Source organism: Hyla sarda, chromosome 4, assembly GCF_029499605.1.
Source record: "Hyla sarda isolate aHylSar1 chromosome 4, aHylSar1.hap1, whole genome shotgun sequence".
Taxonomy (NCBI): domain Eukaryota; kingdom Metazoa; phylum Chordata; class Amphibia; order Anura; family Hylidae; genus Hyla; species Hyla sarda.
The window spans coordinates 134,024,338-134,043,218 of record NC_079192.1 but is presented as its reverse complement, the minus strand read 5'-3'; the positions used below and the strand labels follow the sequence as shown (position 1 = coordinate 134,043,218).

The 18,881-nt window shown below is 43.1% G+C and overlaps 1 protein-coding gene across 3 annotated transcripts in view; it reads right to left on the bottom strand.

The window, feature by feature from the left end:
- Positions 1 to 18,881, bottom strand: part of USP8 (ubiquitin specific peptidase 8) — a 163,051-nt gene that overhangs the window by 10,690 nt on the left and 133,480 nt on the right. For all 3 annotated transcript variants that reach the window (XM_056572187.1, XM_056572188.1, XM_056572186.1), the window contains 10 exons: positions 18,440 to 18,593; positions 16,061 to 16,223; positions 13,833 to 13,977; positions 11,156 to 11,370; positions 10,136 to 10,558; positions 4,975 to 5,052; positions 4,776 to 4,850; positions 2,556 to 2,809; positions 1,720 to 1,932; positions 1,216 to 1,426 (listed from right to left, as the gene is read on the bottom strand). In XM_056572187.1, the coding sequence (XP_056428162.1) occupies positions 1,216 to 1,426; positions 1,720 to 1,932; positions 2,556 to 2,809; positions 4,776 to 4,850; positions 4,975 to 5,052; positions 10,136 to 10,558; positions 11,156 to 11,370; positions 13,833 to 13,977; positions 16,061 to 16,223; positions 18,440 to 18,593 (1,931 nt within the window). The remainder of the gene's footprint in view (positions 1 to 1,215; positions 1,427 to 1,719; positions 1,933 to 2,555; positions 2,810 to 4,775; positions 4,851 to 4,974; positions 5,053 to 10,135; positions 10,559 to 11,155; positions 11,371 to 13,832; positions 13,978 to 16,060; positions 16,224 to 18,439; positions 18,594 to 18,881) is intronic.

Here is an 18,881-nt window from a genome sequence, read left to right as displayed (position 1 = left end):
ATAAAAACAAAAATCATACCGATAAAAACTTCAGATCACGGCGCAAAAAATGAGTCCTCATACCACCCCATACGTGGAAAAATAAAAAGGTTATAGGGGTCGGAAGATGACATTTTTAAACGTATAAATTTTCCTGCATGTAGTTATGATTTTTTCCAGAAGTGCGACAAAATCAAACCTATATAAGTAGGGTATCATTTTAACCGTATGGACCTACAGAATAAAGATAAGGTGTAATTTTTACCGAAATATGCACTGCGTAGAAACGAAAGCCCCCAAAAGTTACAAAATGGCGTTTTTTTTTCGATTTTGTCGCACAATGATTTTTTTTTCCGTTTCGCCGTGCATTTTTGGGTAAAATGACTAATGTCACTGCAAAGTAGAATTGGCGACGCAAAAAATAAGCCATAATATGGATTTTTAGGTGGAAAATTTAAAGGGTTATGATTTTTAAAAGGTAAGGAGGAAAAAACGAAAGTGCAAAAACGGAAAAACCCTGAGTCCTTAAGGGGTTAAGCAGAGGTTAGGTATGCCGGAAACCGGACATATGTAATCCCAGCCTTAGACTGGTAAGTCTAAACATAGGACACCACATTTTTCAAACAACCTGAACCACTGTGAGAAATCTGGTTCAGTCTTAAACTGCCTTAGTCTAAATTTACACTGTCTAATGGCTGAATTACATTTGGGGGGGGGGAAATCGGTCAAAGGGGTATATATTGTCCTGTTTAATAGGCCAAGCAATGCTTGGCCTATTGCTTATTTGTCAGCTAATCGCATCTTTTTATCAAATTTAACCCCTTCCCGCAAAAGGATGTACATGTATGTCAATTTTTCCTGCGACTTGCCACAAGTGGATATCCACATGTCCTAAGCTCGCTTCATAGTCCCCTAGGACGCAGCAGTCATACATGTACAATGCTTACTGGCTGAGATGGTCCCGTCTTAGCTTGGCGAGTGGCTGAGCGGGACTTCACTCCTGAGAGTCTTCAATGGTGGGGGCAGGAGCGATCAGCGGACAAGCAAATAGCCAGGCCCCCTCCAGGAGATCGCAGGGGGTCAGAACCCCCACATTCAATAAAACCCTGATCTAGTGTATTTTGGAGAGAATGTACTGGAGAGTATTGTACTATATAGGCCCATTCTTGTAGTGTAAGATAAAGAATACACATTTTTTTCATTAAAGAATGATTTCTTAAGTGGAAAGCGGATTACCTTATTGAGATCCTCATGGAGTCCATCCATTACGAACAGCAGCAGCTCTTGGGAGTCCTGTTGGGTGTACCCAGCAAACTGGTCGTGGATTTTCCCAATTGTTACCTTGAAGTCTTTAGGGCTTATGTATTTATATTGACCTGTCCATACAGCCTTCATTATAGTGCCAAATTCCTCAGCCACTTCTCCTTTATGGCCCAGCAGATTAGATCTGTACAGAGCAGACACAGTTAAAAGTCTAATGCAACAATTGGCCAAATTCCCATAATCAAAGCAAAACTGTTTTCTGGAGATGACTTTTATTTGTCACAATTTTGGGTCTGTAATTTTACCAACTAATAATTAAAAAAAATAAAAAGGTTTGTAATTTTTTTTTTTTTTTTTTTTTTTTTTTATAAGAAAAAAAAAAAATGGATAAGAAAAGTCAAATGAAAACATGAAGCTTTCAGTAATAAAAGAACATAGCTTTAGAATCAGCCAAGAATGATGTGTTTGTTTTCTTACCGGTTAATATCTGCTTGATAATAATTATTATGGAAGTACTCCGTCAAGTGAGGAGTGTTACAGAGACACTGTAGGATAGAATTCATGTAACAAGTATTGCCAAGATTCCTCAAACCAGTTAGACCTGGGCATGCTCCTCCAAAGACGGGATTGAGGCTACGAATCTTAAATGCAGGCAACGCTGTGATCTCGGTTTTAGCATGGGCTGTAGGTCTAAAAGAGAAATCATTTTTTATCAAGTTAAAGTAGCATTTTCCAGTCTTAGCAGGTAAGTAACATAACAGTTGTCACTAATCTCAAAGGAATAATGAGAAACAGCCAGGGTCACTGCATATTAGGGAGGATGGACTTAGAACTTCAGTGCATACAGCCTTTTGAGATCCCAAATAACAGGGTGCTCAACATCTAACACTTAGTAGTAACTAATAAATATGCAATGTCCAAATTGGAAAATTGGATGGGCACGCACTCCTGTGCATTTACTTTCATAACAAGTCAAAAATGGTACAGATGGCATATTTGGGAGACAGAGATAGGAGTGTGAATAGACCGAAGGGAGCGTGAATTGACCTTTCTAAGCTCCCCACTCTGGAATTATTTGGACAAAAAGAACTGACTAGTTAAGTTTTAGCTTTTATCTCCTCAAAATAACTTTACTGAATTATTGGACTCTTAATACTAATAAACTTAAAAAAAAAAAAAAAAAAAAAAACAAACAGTTTACAGGTATATATGATAGGGAAAAAGGGGGACTTAAACACATTTTAACACCATTATTTTGTTTATAGCGATATTGTTCCAATGATTCACATAATGCCGTAGATTCGAAAACTTACTTAGTTTCGCGGTTGATAACCGGTGTTGGTTTCTTTTTCCCCTCCTCTTTAATAGCTTGGGTTAAATCTGGTGAAGAATATGATCTCTTCAACTTTGTTTGCTCCTTGTCTATGTCTGAATGTGCATTAGGCCTGACTTTCTGAACTGGAGTCACAGAATGAGTAGATGACGCAGCCATTTCAGGTGGATACATGTGAACCGTGTGAGTCGGTGAATGGTAATAGCGGTAAGTACCAGTTATAGGCTCGAGAAACTGTAGGTGGGTGAAATGGCAAAATAGCTTTATTAGATAAGAGAAATAAAATAAAAAATAAAAAACTCCCCCCCCCCCCCCAGTTCTTTTATTCATAAAGAATAAAAGGGGCCTCCTAATAGTACATTTTAATGTATGCAATATAGCCTTTCTCTGCAATGTACAAGTGTCCGGTATGCTGTAAGGAAAAGTTTTTGGGAGGAGGCCTGAGCAATACTCCAATATTTACATACATCAACACTCAGGTCAGTAGGAGCTATAGGAAGTGAGGGAAGGCAGATTTTGGTAAAGGTTTAAAGCTCTCATTCTCCCAGTGATAAACTATAGCAGATGGAAGTTCATGATCAAATTACAAGGTACAATATTGTATTCAGTACTATTTACACTGTTTTAATAAATTATTGCATTCCCCAAATTTCATACATACATATCACAAATATTATAGATGGAGTTCATTTAACCTCTAAATGACTGCCAGTAAGGCAGCGTATGTGCAGGGTCACTGGAGCTTGTTCTAACTGCCAGAAGCAAAGAAACCTTTGTGCTAGTACTTTAACCACTTTCATGTCACAGTCAATACTTGGCCACATCATGTGCGCCATTCACCCTAGTGGCTTACCAGCCACCTTAAGCTAAAAAGCCATGATTTCATATGTGGGTATACCACTTCCAATGGCCTGGTAAAAAAAAAAAAAAAAAAAATCTGCAGAAGCATATAGCATTGCTTACCTGTCTGCATTAGTTCTGAAATCAACAAAAATAAAAATGTTTGTGTGGGTACTGAATCCTCTTCCCTACAATGTCCTCTCACTACTTTCTTGTTGCGCAGTTCTACACTTCCCAGAATGCATTGCTTTCCCTCAGCTGTTTGTCACAGTCCTTCCACCCTGTCTACTACTCCCATCTCATAGTACTCCTGCCAGTTCTCTGCCCAAAGCTGTAGCTGAACATTTCAGTACAAAGCAAACTATTCCTCTACAGTCAGTAAATTTGCAGCACATGCTGTACTTCTTCCCTGTCTGCTCCTCTGCATGTGGCATTGTTCAGCACAAGGCAGCACCTCATTCTTCCCTAAATGTTCCAATATAGATATATATATGTATACATGTATGTGACAGGGAAATAGAAATGTAGGCTGGTTAGAGGTGATGACATAACTCAGGCGCAGGGCTCTTCATCTCGGGAAGTAGGAGCCGGAGATAACACCAGAACTACACAACTTCCTGTCAGGACTATGTCAAGCAAAAACACGCTAAAGCCAGTACATTTTTTATAACACTTTATTAGTAAGTTATGTGTCTTGGGGTGAAAGTTTTATTTAAATAACATTTTCTGATACCGGAATACCCCTTTAAGGCCAAGAATACATTACAGAGAAAGGTGTTAAAAAATTGTTTAAAAAAAATATTGTTGTAAAAAACAAATATATAAGAAATAAAAAAAAATAAAAAAACAACAACTTATATTAGGCTATGCCCACCCTATAAATAATACTGCGTCACAAACTGTGACTGATATGGGTATCTACCTGGTCTACTTGAGTCCTCCTGACAGTGCTTTGCGCTGGTCAAAGTTTACTGGCTCCAACCGACACCATCCTCAAGTTCTGGATGGCACTGTGAACTGTGGAGGAGGCAGAGCCGGAGCCAGACATGCAGCTGCACTTGGCATGTATGGATAAAAAAGCAGCATCAGAAGTAGGGCTGCTCCATGCTCATTGGCCAGTTGAGTCTTGTGAACAGCAGGTTCAGTAAATACAGCAAAAAGGGGAGAGGAGCTTAAAAAGGGTACTCCACTGGGTGTGGGTGTCGTAAAGTCACGGGCACGCCCCCTTGTGACATCATGCCATGCCCCTCAATGCAAGTCTATAGGAGGGGGCATGGCATTCACAAAGCATATTAAAGAAGTGTATATAAATATATATATATATATTATATATATATATATATAAATAAATGTCAATTACCTTAACCCAGCCTTCAGGCATTCCTGGAACTGTTCTACCCATCTCTTCACTTCGAGCTCGTATCAATGGATCTCTCTAAAAACCAAAGACATAAAGGTGATGTTCCATTTAGAGCAAAATCATTACAATGAACTGATTTACATATCTGGATGTGCAAAAATTACAATGTCTGCAGTAAAATTAAAGCCAAAATACTTACTCTGGGTCTATCCTCTTCAACAACCTCTTTTGTAACTCCACCTGCTTTTTCGTCTTGAGGTTCTTTATTCACTTCTTGCTGCAAAAGAAAATGCAGTGTACATTCACATAGAACATATAAAAATAGATATTGCATTCAGGGTATACATGATACAACCAGATTTGTCTACCATTCTATAACAAAGACAATTTCCTAACATTTATTTTTATTAGATACACAGGGAACAGTACAATCAAAGCCTTAAAAAGGGGTACTTCGCTAAAAAACATTTTTTCCGAACGCTGAGTGCGTGCGGCGGGGCACTCCACACCCCATCAATGCAAGTCTATGGGAGGAGGCATGAGGGCCACCACGCACCCTCCGATAAACTTGCATTGAGGGGGCGTGGCGTGAAGTCATGAGGAGCGTGATGATGACATCACGACCTCCGCTGCCCGCACCCAGCATTCTAAATGAATGCTGGGTGCTGCATAGAGATCGCAGGGGACAGCTTGTCCCATATCCTTTGGCTAGGGGATAAGATGTCTAGGGGCAGAGTACCCCTTTAATCATAAATATCTATATGAACTGTAAGACTGTATTACAATTTGTGCACTGTATCAGTAAAGAGTTCAAGGAATAAGAATGTATGTTCTCTAATTCATATGTTTATGTTTGAAGCTCGTGTTTTGTTAGGTTAAAGAAAAGTATACCAGAATAACTTGAGGGGTTCTAGCCAGGAGGCAAAGTCCAAGAGTCTGTTTTGTTTTCGCTGAACCTATGCTTTTGACTTGATAAAGAGAAGACTCTCAAAAGCTTGTCCTTACAAAATACTGTTAGTCCAATAAAGGTTTTACAAGATTCTGCAACAGTCTATGATTGTGCATCTACATTACTGGACTTATACGTTAATTTTGCAGCCACATTAATTTGGCCGTAATTTCCTCATTAATCCACAGTGCACGTAAAAAGAATGCCATTACTTAATGCAATATTTGAAGTTATATTTTGCGTGGATTCTGCACTAAATTCACACAAAATCAGCATTTTGCACAGTAAAAAGGAGATTTTTTTGTACTCACCGTAAAATCTCTCTCTCTCGTAGCCTTCATTTGGTAACACAGAGACCATGGGTATTATGCTGCTGTCCACTAGGAGGATGACACTAGGCAAAAAAAAAAAAGAAGTCGGCTCCTCCCAGCAGGATTTACCCACCCACAGGCATAGAGCTAATCAGTTGTGTCACAAAGCAGTAGGAGAAGCCAAACAACAAATGGGATCCGAAAGGACATAAAAAAATAACAGGCAACAAACAACCTGACCAGGAACCGTAAATGGGTGGGTGCTGTGTTCCCCAATGAAGGCTACGAGAAAGAGATTTTACAGCGAGTACAAAAAAAAAATTCTCCTTTTCTCGGACACCTCATTGGGGAACACAGAGACCCTGGGGTGGGAAAAATATCTGCCAGAAAAAGGAAGGTCAGTCCAGAGACCAAAGAATATCCATGGAACCAGAAATATCCAGGGAACCATAAATTAAAACCAGTCTAGCCGAAGCAAAAAGGTGCAGGAACAGAAGGCACGTGCTGGGCGCGGGAGGTCACCCACCAAGACCATCATCCAAGAACGCAACACCCGACAGTCACTAAGAAGGAGAATTGACACGCTACAAACGGAACTGTCGCGGAACCTTAGGGAGCCAAAGGCAGCTTGAAACAGAAGAGGCACAGGAGGAAACCCTGGAGACACCCAAGGATTGCAAGGATTGTCGGTACCCCACCCATAAAGAGGGGGGGGGGGGGAAGGGCAAGGCAGGAACCACCCCAGCAGCGCCAACAACAAGCCCCTAACAAGGCAACGAGAAGGCTAGGCAAAGGGAACGAGAAGGCTAGGACAGCAACAGCTTTAACTACACCAAAACCTGCAGTCCACCGCCTAAGGTGGAGTATGATGGCAGGGATAAGAAGAATAGGAACCAAAGAGACAAACCATTCAACAACAGGAGGATGAAGAACGACTGTTGCAAGAGCAAAGGGAGGCACTGTACAAGACCTGCATAACTCCCACTAGGAAGGGGAAGCAGAATGGCTAAAAGCCCGTTAGACAACAACCTACAGAGCTACCCCATGGCCGACAGTGGAAGGAGATAATGAGATGGCTGGACCCACCATAAAAGGGATCACATAAGGCTGTTAACACCTTGCCTAGTGAGGAGAAATGCTATAACCACATGAGAATCAGAAGCAACTTACAGTAGGCAACAGTAGCAGGTAGCAGGACCACAAATACTTCCTGTATGGATGGGAGAAAAAGTCACCTACACCGCAACACCCTGCAAACAACTCCCAAAGTGGAAGGATAGAATAAAATGGCTGTAGGTCAGTGATGGCACTCTGCAAACCTGCCGCCCCAAAAGGGTGGGAGTGCGCTGGCTGTGAGGGCTACAGCAGAAAACCTGCAAAGTACTGCCTTTGGAAAGCCACAGATACTCCACATATGGAAAGGAGGGAAAACAGATGCCATCTTTGACAAGCGTCCATTGCACACGCAGGGTCACTCCACTGGACCCCCCACTAGGCATAACCGCCACCGCGGAAGGGGCAAATATGGCATAGGACTCCAAGCAGAACAATAGCAGATACTAATGTAAACCAAGGTTACACCAACCATGAAAGTGGTGAAGTGGGCGCTACCGCTGTAAAAGGTACATCGCACCTGCTGGGGCACAGTCAGTGGACAACTCCCACTGGTAGCTGGGGGACCGGAAATTCAGACAGACAGTGCGCTCCAATGGATGGTGTAGAGAGTCCATTGAACACAGAGTCAACCCTTCGGCAACATTCACTTGTGGTGGAGTGCCTGAACTGCAGCTGTGGATGAGGGAGACATCATGCTCTCCATAGGCGCAGTAGAGGGTCCATGTTACATCAGTCTGCCCACACATATAGCTGGGTACCGGAAATGCAGCGGCGGATGCGGCAGGCATCATGCTCCCTGCAGGAGTCGTAAAGGGTCCATTGAACATCGGTCTAATTCCTCTCGCAGTGGTGTACAGGAATGCAGCTGCAGATGTGGGAGACCTCACGCTCTCTATGGGCGCAGTAGAGGGTCCATGCTAAATCTGCCTGCCCACACGTCTAGTGGGGTACCGGAACTGCAGCCGTGGATGCGACAGGCATCGTGCTCCCCACAGGAGTCGTAGATGGTCCATTGCATATCGGTCAAATTCCACTCGCAGTAGAGTACCGAAAATGCAGCTGTGGCTAATGCCACGCTCCCCATGGGCGTTACAGAGGGTCCATCTTACGTTACCCCCCATGGAAGCTGCCACGAATCCGCACAGAAAGCCCGAAATAAAAACATGACAGGACCCGGACGTATGTACCAAGCCCTCCTCACCACCATGAGCCTCCACTGCAGTCACACGGGAGAACGGAGCTAGAGAGGAGAATGTGACCCAGGGAAGGAGAGACAGTACTGTTCCCTGCAGCATGGCACAGCCGGAGCATCCTATAGTAGAAGCCCGGAAGCAAAGAGGTCTGGCCCTGCACAGCCACACGTAATGACAGCTGAGTAGCTGGGCATAGAAAGGAAAAGGGACCCCAGAATAAGCATAAGGGAGGAACTTAAGAAAAAGAAAAAGGGGGGGGGCGGGGGAGTGCAAGAAGGGGATGTAATTTATACTCACCCACAAGCTCCAACTTCTTATACTCACCCTGAAGTCCTCAGCCAGCTTATGGCCAAACTGCATCATGCCAGGCTGCCATAGCAAGCTAGGCAGGGGCAAGTCGGGGACATGGACCATACCCCTTAGTCGCATTTAGGGGCGATCAGGTAGCGCCATGCTCCTGTCGTCCCACCTAAAAACAAGAAAAGAAAGGGAGAAATAAAACTAAATACAGGCCCTTACTAGAAAATAATAAAAAAAAAAAGACCAAGTCTGGAGGACTCCAGACGTGTGTCTGCCTCCTACCGACACCAAGCTAAAACTGATTAGCTCTGTGGGTGGGTATATCGTGCTGGGAGGACCCGACTTATTTTGCCTAGTGTCAGCCTCCTAGTGAACAGCAGCATAATATCCATGGTCTCTGTGTTCCCCAAAGAGGCGACCGAGAAAAAAGCATCATTGACTTCAATGGGCTTTTGCAGCCGCCGAATTCCACAAAAATATAAGACATGACTTATTTTTGCGGAATGAGGAATTCTATCTGCGGAACATTCGCAGCAAAAATTCTGCTGTGTGAATGGGACTGCGGAATTTCCATGCAGATGTTCAGACCTTGACCAATCACTTTAGATTTTTTTTTTTTTTTTTTTTTTTGATGACAGTAAGACATGTTCATACGGACATTCCATTCCATGTCAGAATACACATGAAAACAAAGTGGTATCTGCAGCCTATTGTTTTCAGTATCCATTTCAAAGATTACAGTGTTTTCAAAGGTTTATTGGCATAGATTTCCACTAAAAGTTACACCTGTTAGTAGGCATAAATTATAGTACCCGTATATACTCTAGTATAAGCAGAGGTTTTTCAGCACAATTTTTCGTGCTGAAAATGCCCCCCTGAAAATGCCCCTCCTGGCCGGGCGATCCATTTTCGCTGCAGGGACCATCCAACTAGTGACGCTGCATTGACGCTGCCACACAGGCATGTCCGTGCGCAGCAGACGTCGCAGACGTCACTGCGCACGGACGTCCCAGCGCGGCGGCGTCAATGCCGCGTCACTAGTCTGGGACCGGCCCGGAGCGGAGAAGAGGGCCTCCCGATGAAGATGGAGAGCCCGGACCGGCTCACTCTCCCCACCGGAATGCGGACGGTCCCTGCAGCTACTTAGCAACAGGACAGAGAGAACTGGGGAGATGAGTAGACAACGAGGGGGGCCTATATGATGACGGAGGGGGCATTCTGGATGATGACGGGGGTCTGGATGATGTATTTTCCCCCCTAGGCTTATACTCGAGTCAATAAGTTTTCCCAGGTTTTGGGGGTGAAAGTAGGGGCCTCGGCTTATATTCGGGTCAGCTAATACTCGAGTATATACGGTAAATTTGGAGCACACAGGCAGCCATGGCGCCTTTAGGAATACTTGGTAAGTACATTTCAGATTGGTAAAGTCGCAAAACTGAGTGCAAAGCCGATCTACGCCAGGTTCAGAGTTTCATAAATTCCCATCTTTACCTTCTTAGGAACAGCAGACAGAGTCACTTCTTTTTTCCGCTCGTTTTTCTCGGAGACCGCTTTTTTAATTTCCTTATTTTCTTTATCAATTACAACTTTTTTTTCTGGGTCTTGTTTCTTCTGAGGAGTTCCAGATTCAGATTCTTTGATGTCGACACAATTTATTTCTTTTTCTCCTTGAGTGTTAGTATCTCTGACTTCTTCCTTGTCTATGCTCTCCTTTTGATCTTGATATTTTTCTGGTGTGTTTTTTTCCGATGAAGAATGGATTTCTACTTTGGAGGGTTTGGTGTCTAACGACGGTTTTGTAGAACGATCAGGAATAAATTTACCATTTTGTGGTGTATTATTGTCTTCCACATCATTTTTCTTTTTTTTTGGATTGTCGCCAATTAAAACAGCTGGCTTCTTAGTGCGATCAATCTACAAGTGACATAGAAAAAGACAATAACTTACAATGCAGTAATGGTAAAATGTTAAAAAGAACATACAAAGTTTCTAACAACAACATAAAAATGTAAAATTATTAAACTACACCAACAATACTAGTAAAGATCCATGATTTTCCTGTCCTGTCTAGGCCTTGTCCCAAGCAGTCCTGGTGTGGACTAGCCTATACTGTAGCATGTTAGGATCCTTTTAGGCAACTAGACCACTTCCCGATATGAGCGCCAATCTAGTAGATCAGCGATTGTTATAAGGAACCTTTACAAGGCTCAATATTGTCAGTGCAGGTCTGCAGGAATAATTGCTGGACTGTTTGTGCAAGCAACCACTTACATGACTGTTGGCCCCACAACTGAAGTGTTGCCCCACTAACATTAATATATGATGCCACACAATCCTTAAGATCAGCCGACAAATAAGCTGGTGGCTGGGTCTTTTCCATTCAGCCAACAATGACTCAGTGTAAAAAAGTGTGTAGTGTAGTATAGTAAAGGCTTGATGCATCTCAGGAGCTCTGCAATTGTATTTTGGAAGCTTCCCTATTAGAATAGGTTATTATATGAGTTAACTTACCTGTGGAATAAGTTTGGTTGGCTCTGATGGCTGCATCGGGGCTGGGGCTGCTGGCTCTGTCTTGGTGATATTGACAGGTTCTTCTATTATTTCTGCTTTAATTACTTTTCTTTCTCCATCTTGTACATCTGGTGTGTTCACTGGAGAAGGTTTAACCACCTGAACAGCTGGTGGAGGAGCTGGTGGCTCTTCCAGAGAGGGATAGCTGAAATTCACTAGTACAAAAATAAAATAAAAACAAAACCAGGAGGCATTAATGTGGTGTATAATGTGTGCAAAATGATGATCCAACCTCTTCCTTTATATGCCATACTTCTGAGAATCACTATAATCAGCTAGTCACCAAGGGATCTTCTATACTGAAAAAGTTTACAGTACATTGTGCTCTATGAAGATTTACCTGTATAAATATATGGGGTTAAGGGCCCTTTAATGTAAAAAGTGTGGGGGGAAAAAAATAAAAATAAAAAAAAAACTTAAAAAGTCGCTAGTGAGTGAGGAAATAGATATTGATACAGATGGTGAATTGAATCCATAAAAAATAAATAGTGACAACAAAAGGTGACTACATAAGGGTATCTTTGAGCTTTCCCCCCCCATATCTATACTTTGTTTTGGTGCAGTGATTATGAAGGGGTGTAGCCCAGAACCAAGGAGGTTTAGTCTAGCAGCAGCAATGCTGTTGGGTTGCCAAATCTCTATTAATGCAGGTGCTGTATTGCTGAAGTCAGAACACAGTAAAGCGCTAATCAAATGTCCCTGTTGAAAATGGGCTTACATAGAAATATCAAAATAATCATGTTCATTTTCATAATTTTTGCTGAGCAGCAATAGATCACTGTATAAAAAGTGGATATGCGATCCAAGTCTGTTTTTTTAAAATGTAACAAGACAATGCTTCATAGAAAAATTAGAATAGGTCAAGTTAAATGGGCGCTGTCAAACAGAAAAACTACCGATCAGGAGAATGAGCGGTATTGCCGTTAACTCCCTGGCTCATAGCAATTTTTGCCTCACTGCTCCATGGACTTATAATAAAGCAGCCAGACAAAGATCACTACGAGCTACAAAGTGAACATAGATGCCACTCACTCTCCCAACTCATTCTCCTGATCGGTGATGGTCTCAGCACTGAGACCATGACTGATCAAAACATTTGACATTTCCCTGTGACACTTTAGGCCATCAGATCTCTAAATATAGGTAGGATATAGTAAGAAACTGCAGTTTAGAAAATAAGTTTTAATGGTCTAGTGCAACGGTTCCCAACATGGGGTATACGAAAAAAAAAGTCTGTAATGGCGGCTTTTAAATTGTTCACCTGCATAAAACCCAATACACTGGGTTATAGTGTAAGTAAACAGCATTAAAACAAGGGGTCACTTACATAATTCTGTCCAGCAGATTAAAAGTTATGCCTCCCTGTAGCAGCATTGCTATAGCGTTGCTGTGCGCATTGTAGGCACAGAGTGACCCCTGCCTCCTCAATATGCTAAAACAAATGCCTGAGGAAGCGGTGTAATGTGGTAAAATGCATCACATTGCGGGAAATAAATGTGTTTGTCCACTACCCTGTGAGTCTCCCAGCACCTGTTTTTATGCCATTAAAATGAGGTGTTGCACAGGATGGAAAGAAATCCTTGCACCAGCCCTGCAAGAGGATAGCAGAGGAGAAGCATGTGAATTGGCTGTTGTGGACAGTAACTAACCCATCAGCTTTGATGCTCCAGTGTTTCTCTGGACCAGGGACTTACTGCTATGGGCAATAGCAGTATGTCCCCTGACCAGAGATACAGTGATGCACTTAAGTGGGGCAGTATGGAGGCATATAACTATATAGGGGCACAAAGGTGGCCAAATTACAATATGGGGGCACAAAGCACCCAATATTACTGTGTTGAGCAATACACATGAGCAGCTTGTAAAGAGGTGGGCAGAGCCTAAAATGTTTGTCTGGCAGAGAGAAATCTTTTTGGCGGTCTGGGTCATATAGTAAAAAAAAGGAAAAGACAACAGCTCCGATCAAAGATGTCACCTGCGCCATGTCCGCTTGCCCTATTATTTAATTTCTTTAAAAGCCTTGTATACTTGTACACATACATGTTTTGAAAGGGAACTTGCCAGCTGTATTTGCTGTTCAGGGCTATAGGAGTGAAGCTATAAGGTTGTAAAGGCAAACTGTACCTTTTCTGGAGCTGATGGGGGATTGCCAAAATTTTTAAATCACCTTGTTATCTCTCAGCCAAGTGTCAAGGAGGCAAATCAAATGCCACAGCCTGTCAGGTCTCCCTGCTTGCCCTCACCTCCCAGCACCTCTATGATTGTAAAGCGTCCTGTACATCAGTCAGAGGGTCTGGGAGGCGAGGGCAAGCAAGGAGACTGTGGCATATGAGAAGTTTGGCTCCGCTTCCATGACACTTGTTGACAACAACCATCAGCTCCAGTAAAGGCTAAGTTTGCTTTTATACCCTAACAGCTATAAAATGTTGTCTGCAGATAGCGCTCAGAGATTCCTCCATTATGCTGCAATATATAGCTGCACTCAAATCCAATAGAGCAAATAGGTGAAGAATACAGATGTCCAATTGAAGTCAAACAGCCATACACCTTGGTTGTTCCTTCACTTTCCAAATACACATAAAAAGTATGAACACCTTTGAGAACAAACTGCACTTACATGACAAGACTGTGTTTTCATCTTTGTTTCTTCTAGGCACAGATACTTTTCCATTTGTGGTGTACATTGGATAGCAAAAAAGCCAATTTTCATAGCCACCCTCCAATACTAAAGGTTCACTTTTCAGGATAGCCTTAGTTTCCCACTATAAACAAAACATAATACACAGATATAATAGGACTACAGGTATGAACAATGGGATCAGTTCTGAATGCACATTCAGTTGTTCTAGCTTTGAAGTCAGTGGACAACAATTTTTATTTCATATTACCAGCTTACTGGGTGGGGAAAAAGGTGTTCGCCTATCCTCTGTATACCGTAAGTAGTCCCCTGGGTAAGCTTTACTTACCTCAGCGTGATTGACAGAAAGCGTCCCCTCAGCATGATTGACAGAATGCGCCACCGCTCTGCTCCCTAAGCAGATGGAGCAGAGCGATGATGTGGGTCATGTCTGGTCCGTCAGTCAATCACACCGAGGGGGGTGTGATTACAGCCAGAAAAGATGGGACTAGGTAAAAGTAAAGCTCCCCGCCCAGGGGACTACTTATGGGATTGGTGGGGGGAGGTTTACTTACTTCATATGCTCATCATCCCTGCAGGCAGTAAGGTGGTGAGAAATAAGATTTTACCATATATAATGCGTTGCAACAAGTTATTTATGGTAAGTTATCATGATTGATTCCCTTTAAAACAGAAGTCGACAGACATCCCCCTTAGAAATAATACAGTACAAATGTGACTCTAGGTTCAGTGGCTTATACAATAGAGAGACTATAGAGAGGGCCAGGTATATAATGGATTTTAATATGGATTGAAGAGGTACAGAGACGAGCTATAAGCACTTTATCTGGCCAAGTTACAAAAGATGGCCAGGTATTACACAAGCACTGCAAGTTTTAATTCCGGCAACCCTCAGCGATCAGCTGTTTGGCAAAGCTGCAGATCCAGCTTATACACAATGAAAGGGAGACAGAAGCAGTAGACTCCAAATGTGTAGTGGCTGTGCTGGGTTACTGAGGCATAGCTCCCATTTACTTCAATGAGAGCCAAGCTGCACTCATCCAGCACTAGACAGAGAACAGAAACCATCTGCTTCCAGGTCTGTTTCTCTGAGTATTGCCCATGGTGCAGCACTGGCAATCAGCTATTTGGCACAGATATTGGGACCACACTGATCACATATTGATGATCTATCCTGAGGACAGGCCATCAATAAGTTGAGACTGTAAAACAACTTTAAAATCCAGGTGATCTCTTCCGCTAAAAATAGTTTTATCCTACTGCAAATACAGTGACCCCCCGACCTACGATGGGCCGGACATACGATAATTTCAAGATACGATGGCCTCTCAGAGGCCATCGCATGTTGAAGGCAGCATCAACATACGATGCTTTTGTATGTCGGGGCCATTGCATAAACGGCTATCCGGCGGCGCAGACTGCTTCAGCTGCCACCGGATAGCCGTTTACGGTGCCCCTTGTGGTCCGCTGACGATCACTCACCTGTCCTCGGGGCTCCAGCGGGTCCTCTTTGGGATCCCCTGGATAGTCGGCGCTCTCCTCCAACGTCATCACGTCGCTGCGCACGCCGTCCCGTCATCCAATAGGAGCGGCGTGTGTAACGATGTGATGGCGGCGACGGAGAGCGAGGATGCCGGGGAAGCAGAGGCCTTGCCGGAGCGTCAGTGACACCCTGGGGAAGCAGGGACAGCGATGGATAGCGACATCCTGGGCAGCGGTGACGGTCCGGAGCGGCAGGGACAGGTGAGTACAACCTTTAATACCAGTGGTCTTAAACCTGCGGACTTCCAGATGTTGCAAAACTACAACACCCAGCATGCCCGGACAGCCGCTGGCTGTCCGGGCATGCTGGGTGTTGTTTTGCAACATCTGGAGGTCCGCAGGTTGTAGACCACTGTCCTATACTTTACAATGCACGGATCCCTCAACATACAATGGTTTCAACAAACGATGGTCCATTTCGAACGGATTACCATCGTATGTTGAGGGACCACTGTAGAGCAGTGGGGCGATGCTCCTTCTGCAGTCAGTCGTTTAATAGTCACACACAGAATGGCAATGAGAAGGAGATAATAGCTGATCTATTTAGAGACACAAAAATCTTTATGTTTTTCAGAGTCTGTGATTTTTATGTCTTGTTTTTCAGAGTCTGTGATTTTTATGTATTTAGTCATATTTCCATGGTTTTCTTTAGTATCTTGTCTTACCTTAAAAAGAGCATCTTTTAAGCTCTGAAGTGTTGTTCCAAGTTTTAAGTCATTAATGGAACTAAACCAGTCCAGCAAAATAATATAATCTGCATGACTACGGGTGTTCCATAAATGCTTTGATGCTTCTGGTAGACCACTCTCAATTTTTGTTGCTGTAAATCTGTAAGAAATACGTTTTAACTCATTAAATAATATACAATAAGATTCCAAACCCTAACAATAAAAAAAACTAATAATTAAAAAAAAATTACCATTTAAAAATTGTAAAATTGTTCATCATTTTTTTAAGTGAATCTGTCATGTGAAATTTAGTTGGTAAACCGGCAACACGGTGTGTAAGGTATTAATATACATTATATTATATATATATATATATATATATATATATATATATATATATATATATATATACACATACATATATATATATATATATTCCAGGTATAACTTTCTTACTACATTTCCTAACTATTTTTTTTTCTTAAAAGCTTTTTCCATAATCAGGGACAGTCGGGGAGGCAGTGCCTGGGGTCTGCAACATCACTCCCTGCTGATATCAAGTCATCTGCTTTGTGTGTAATTGACACACAGGGATCCCGCGCATGCCTAGTAACTCTTGCATCATCACAGATCTTCAGGATTGCTTAAAGATTTACCGTGAGAATGGCACATGTGCATGAGCCCTGTGTGCCTTGATGCCACTGTTGGCTCTGCTAACTACCTTTAAAAAGGGGTATTCCACTGCTCAGCGTTTGGAACAAACTGTTCCAAACGCTGGAGCTCATGACGTCATAGCCCCGCCCCTTCAATGCAAGTCTCCCACAGACTTGCATTGAGGGGGCGGGGTGTGCCATCATGAGGGGGCGGGGCTATGACATCACGAGCTCCAGGCACCAGCTCCAGCGTTCTGAACAGTTTGTTCCAAACGCTGAGCAGCGGAGTGCCCCTTTAAGATCCGCCATGGGCTCTGGAAGGGCCAAAACATTGGCAATATGTGGATATTATTTAGAGCAAAAAGTCTCCTTATAATAATTTTTGCCCATTAGCAAGATACCTGCTGGTGTCATTATTGTCTATTAAAAAAAAAAAAAAAAATCTTCTTTACCATTATATGGAGGAATGATGTGGTTTTCTAACCTAGCAAACCACTTTCTGTTCTGTGAATCTCACTTTTTATTAGTCATGTCATTATCAATTAGTATGAACGATAACCCAAATAACACAGGATCACACCGATGACAACAAAGGATAGGTTAGGATGGTGTGAATGATCAATTCTCCCTACACACCGACCCATTGACAGTCCTTAGCTTGTTTTAGGACTTACCGTATTTATTGGCGTATAACACGCATTTTTTAGGCAAAATTTTTTTGCCTAAAGTCTATCTGCGTGTTATACGCCGATAAGCCGCTGCAGTTCAATGATTTAAAGCGGGTGCTTTAAATCAATGAACTGCAGCAGCTTTTGCAGGTGCAGAGACCTGCCGTCGCTGCCGGCTTCTCTGCCCCTGCCTGTCCTGGGGTCCAGAGACTGCCGGCGCCGCTGCCCTGTTGCCTCCCCATCCCCGGTTGTATAATTACCTGTTGCCGGGGTCGGGTCCGTGCTGCTTCTGGCCTCCGGAGTGGCGTCCCCTGCGTCGTTGCTATGCGCTGCACTGCGCGGCGGAATGACTAGTGACGTCACGTTGAAGACGTCACTCGTCATTGCGTCTCGCAGCGCATAGCAACGACACAGGGGACTCCACACTGGAGGCCAGAAGCAGCACGGACCCGACCCCGGCAACAGGTAATTATAAAACCGGGGATGGGGGAGGCAACGGGGCAGCGGGGCAGCTGCCCCATTGCCGGCACCGCTTCTCTCCCCCTCGCTATCAGCGCCGGCAATGGGGCAGCGGCACCGATAGCCAGGGGGAGAGAAGGGGCAGCGGCGCCGATAGCCAGGGGGAGAGAAGCGGGGGCAGCAGGGCTCTAGACCCCAGGAAAGGCAGGGGGAGAGAAGCGGGCAGGGACAACCTCTCTCCCCCTGACTTTCCTGGGGGCTTCTGCGGGGTCAGAGACAGTGTACCGGGGTATACACGCGCACACACACACGCACCCTCATTTTACCAAGGATATTTGGGTAAAAAACTTTTTTTACCCAAATATCCTTGGTAAAATGAGGGTGCATGTTATAGGCTGGTGTGTGGAATACCCCGATAAATACGGTATGTGTCCACGTGATCACTGTAAATCTCATAACTGCTGCAGTTTACAACTCAAAGCAGCAGCTTTCATGTACAGAAAAAACACACTTTAAGAAGAAAATAAAACAAAAAAAATATTTTAAATGTCTTGTTCTAAAGATAATAGCAGATCTGAGAATGCTCCAATACATACCCAGGAGTTATGGCCTCCTCAGGAACATTTATGGAAACCTTAATATGAGATTCCTCAAAATCCTTTACTTTCCGTGCATCCATTATAACTACATTAATATCTGGGTCTTTCATCATTGCAAACAGTTTTTCTGAAGTTATAGATCCATTAGGCACTGTTATTAAGTATAATAAAACATTACAACAAAATTTAGATATGCATATAACATTAATACAAAATTATATCTGACTGATGCAAACACAATAGTGCCCTTCCATATATCATGGATCAACACTACTTCTTGAACCTTTCCTTCATAAACCCAAGCAGTCAAAAGCAGATACGAGCACATTGTAGGGGCACAGTGTAAGTGTGTAGACAGAGTACTGGCTGAAAATAAATTGTAATTTTATATATATAATATTTGATACTATATTATATACACATGATATGTACGATGCAC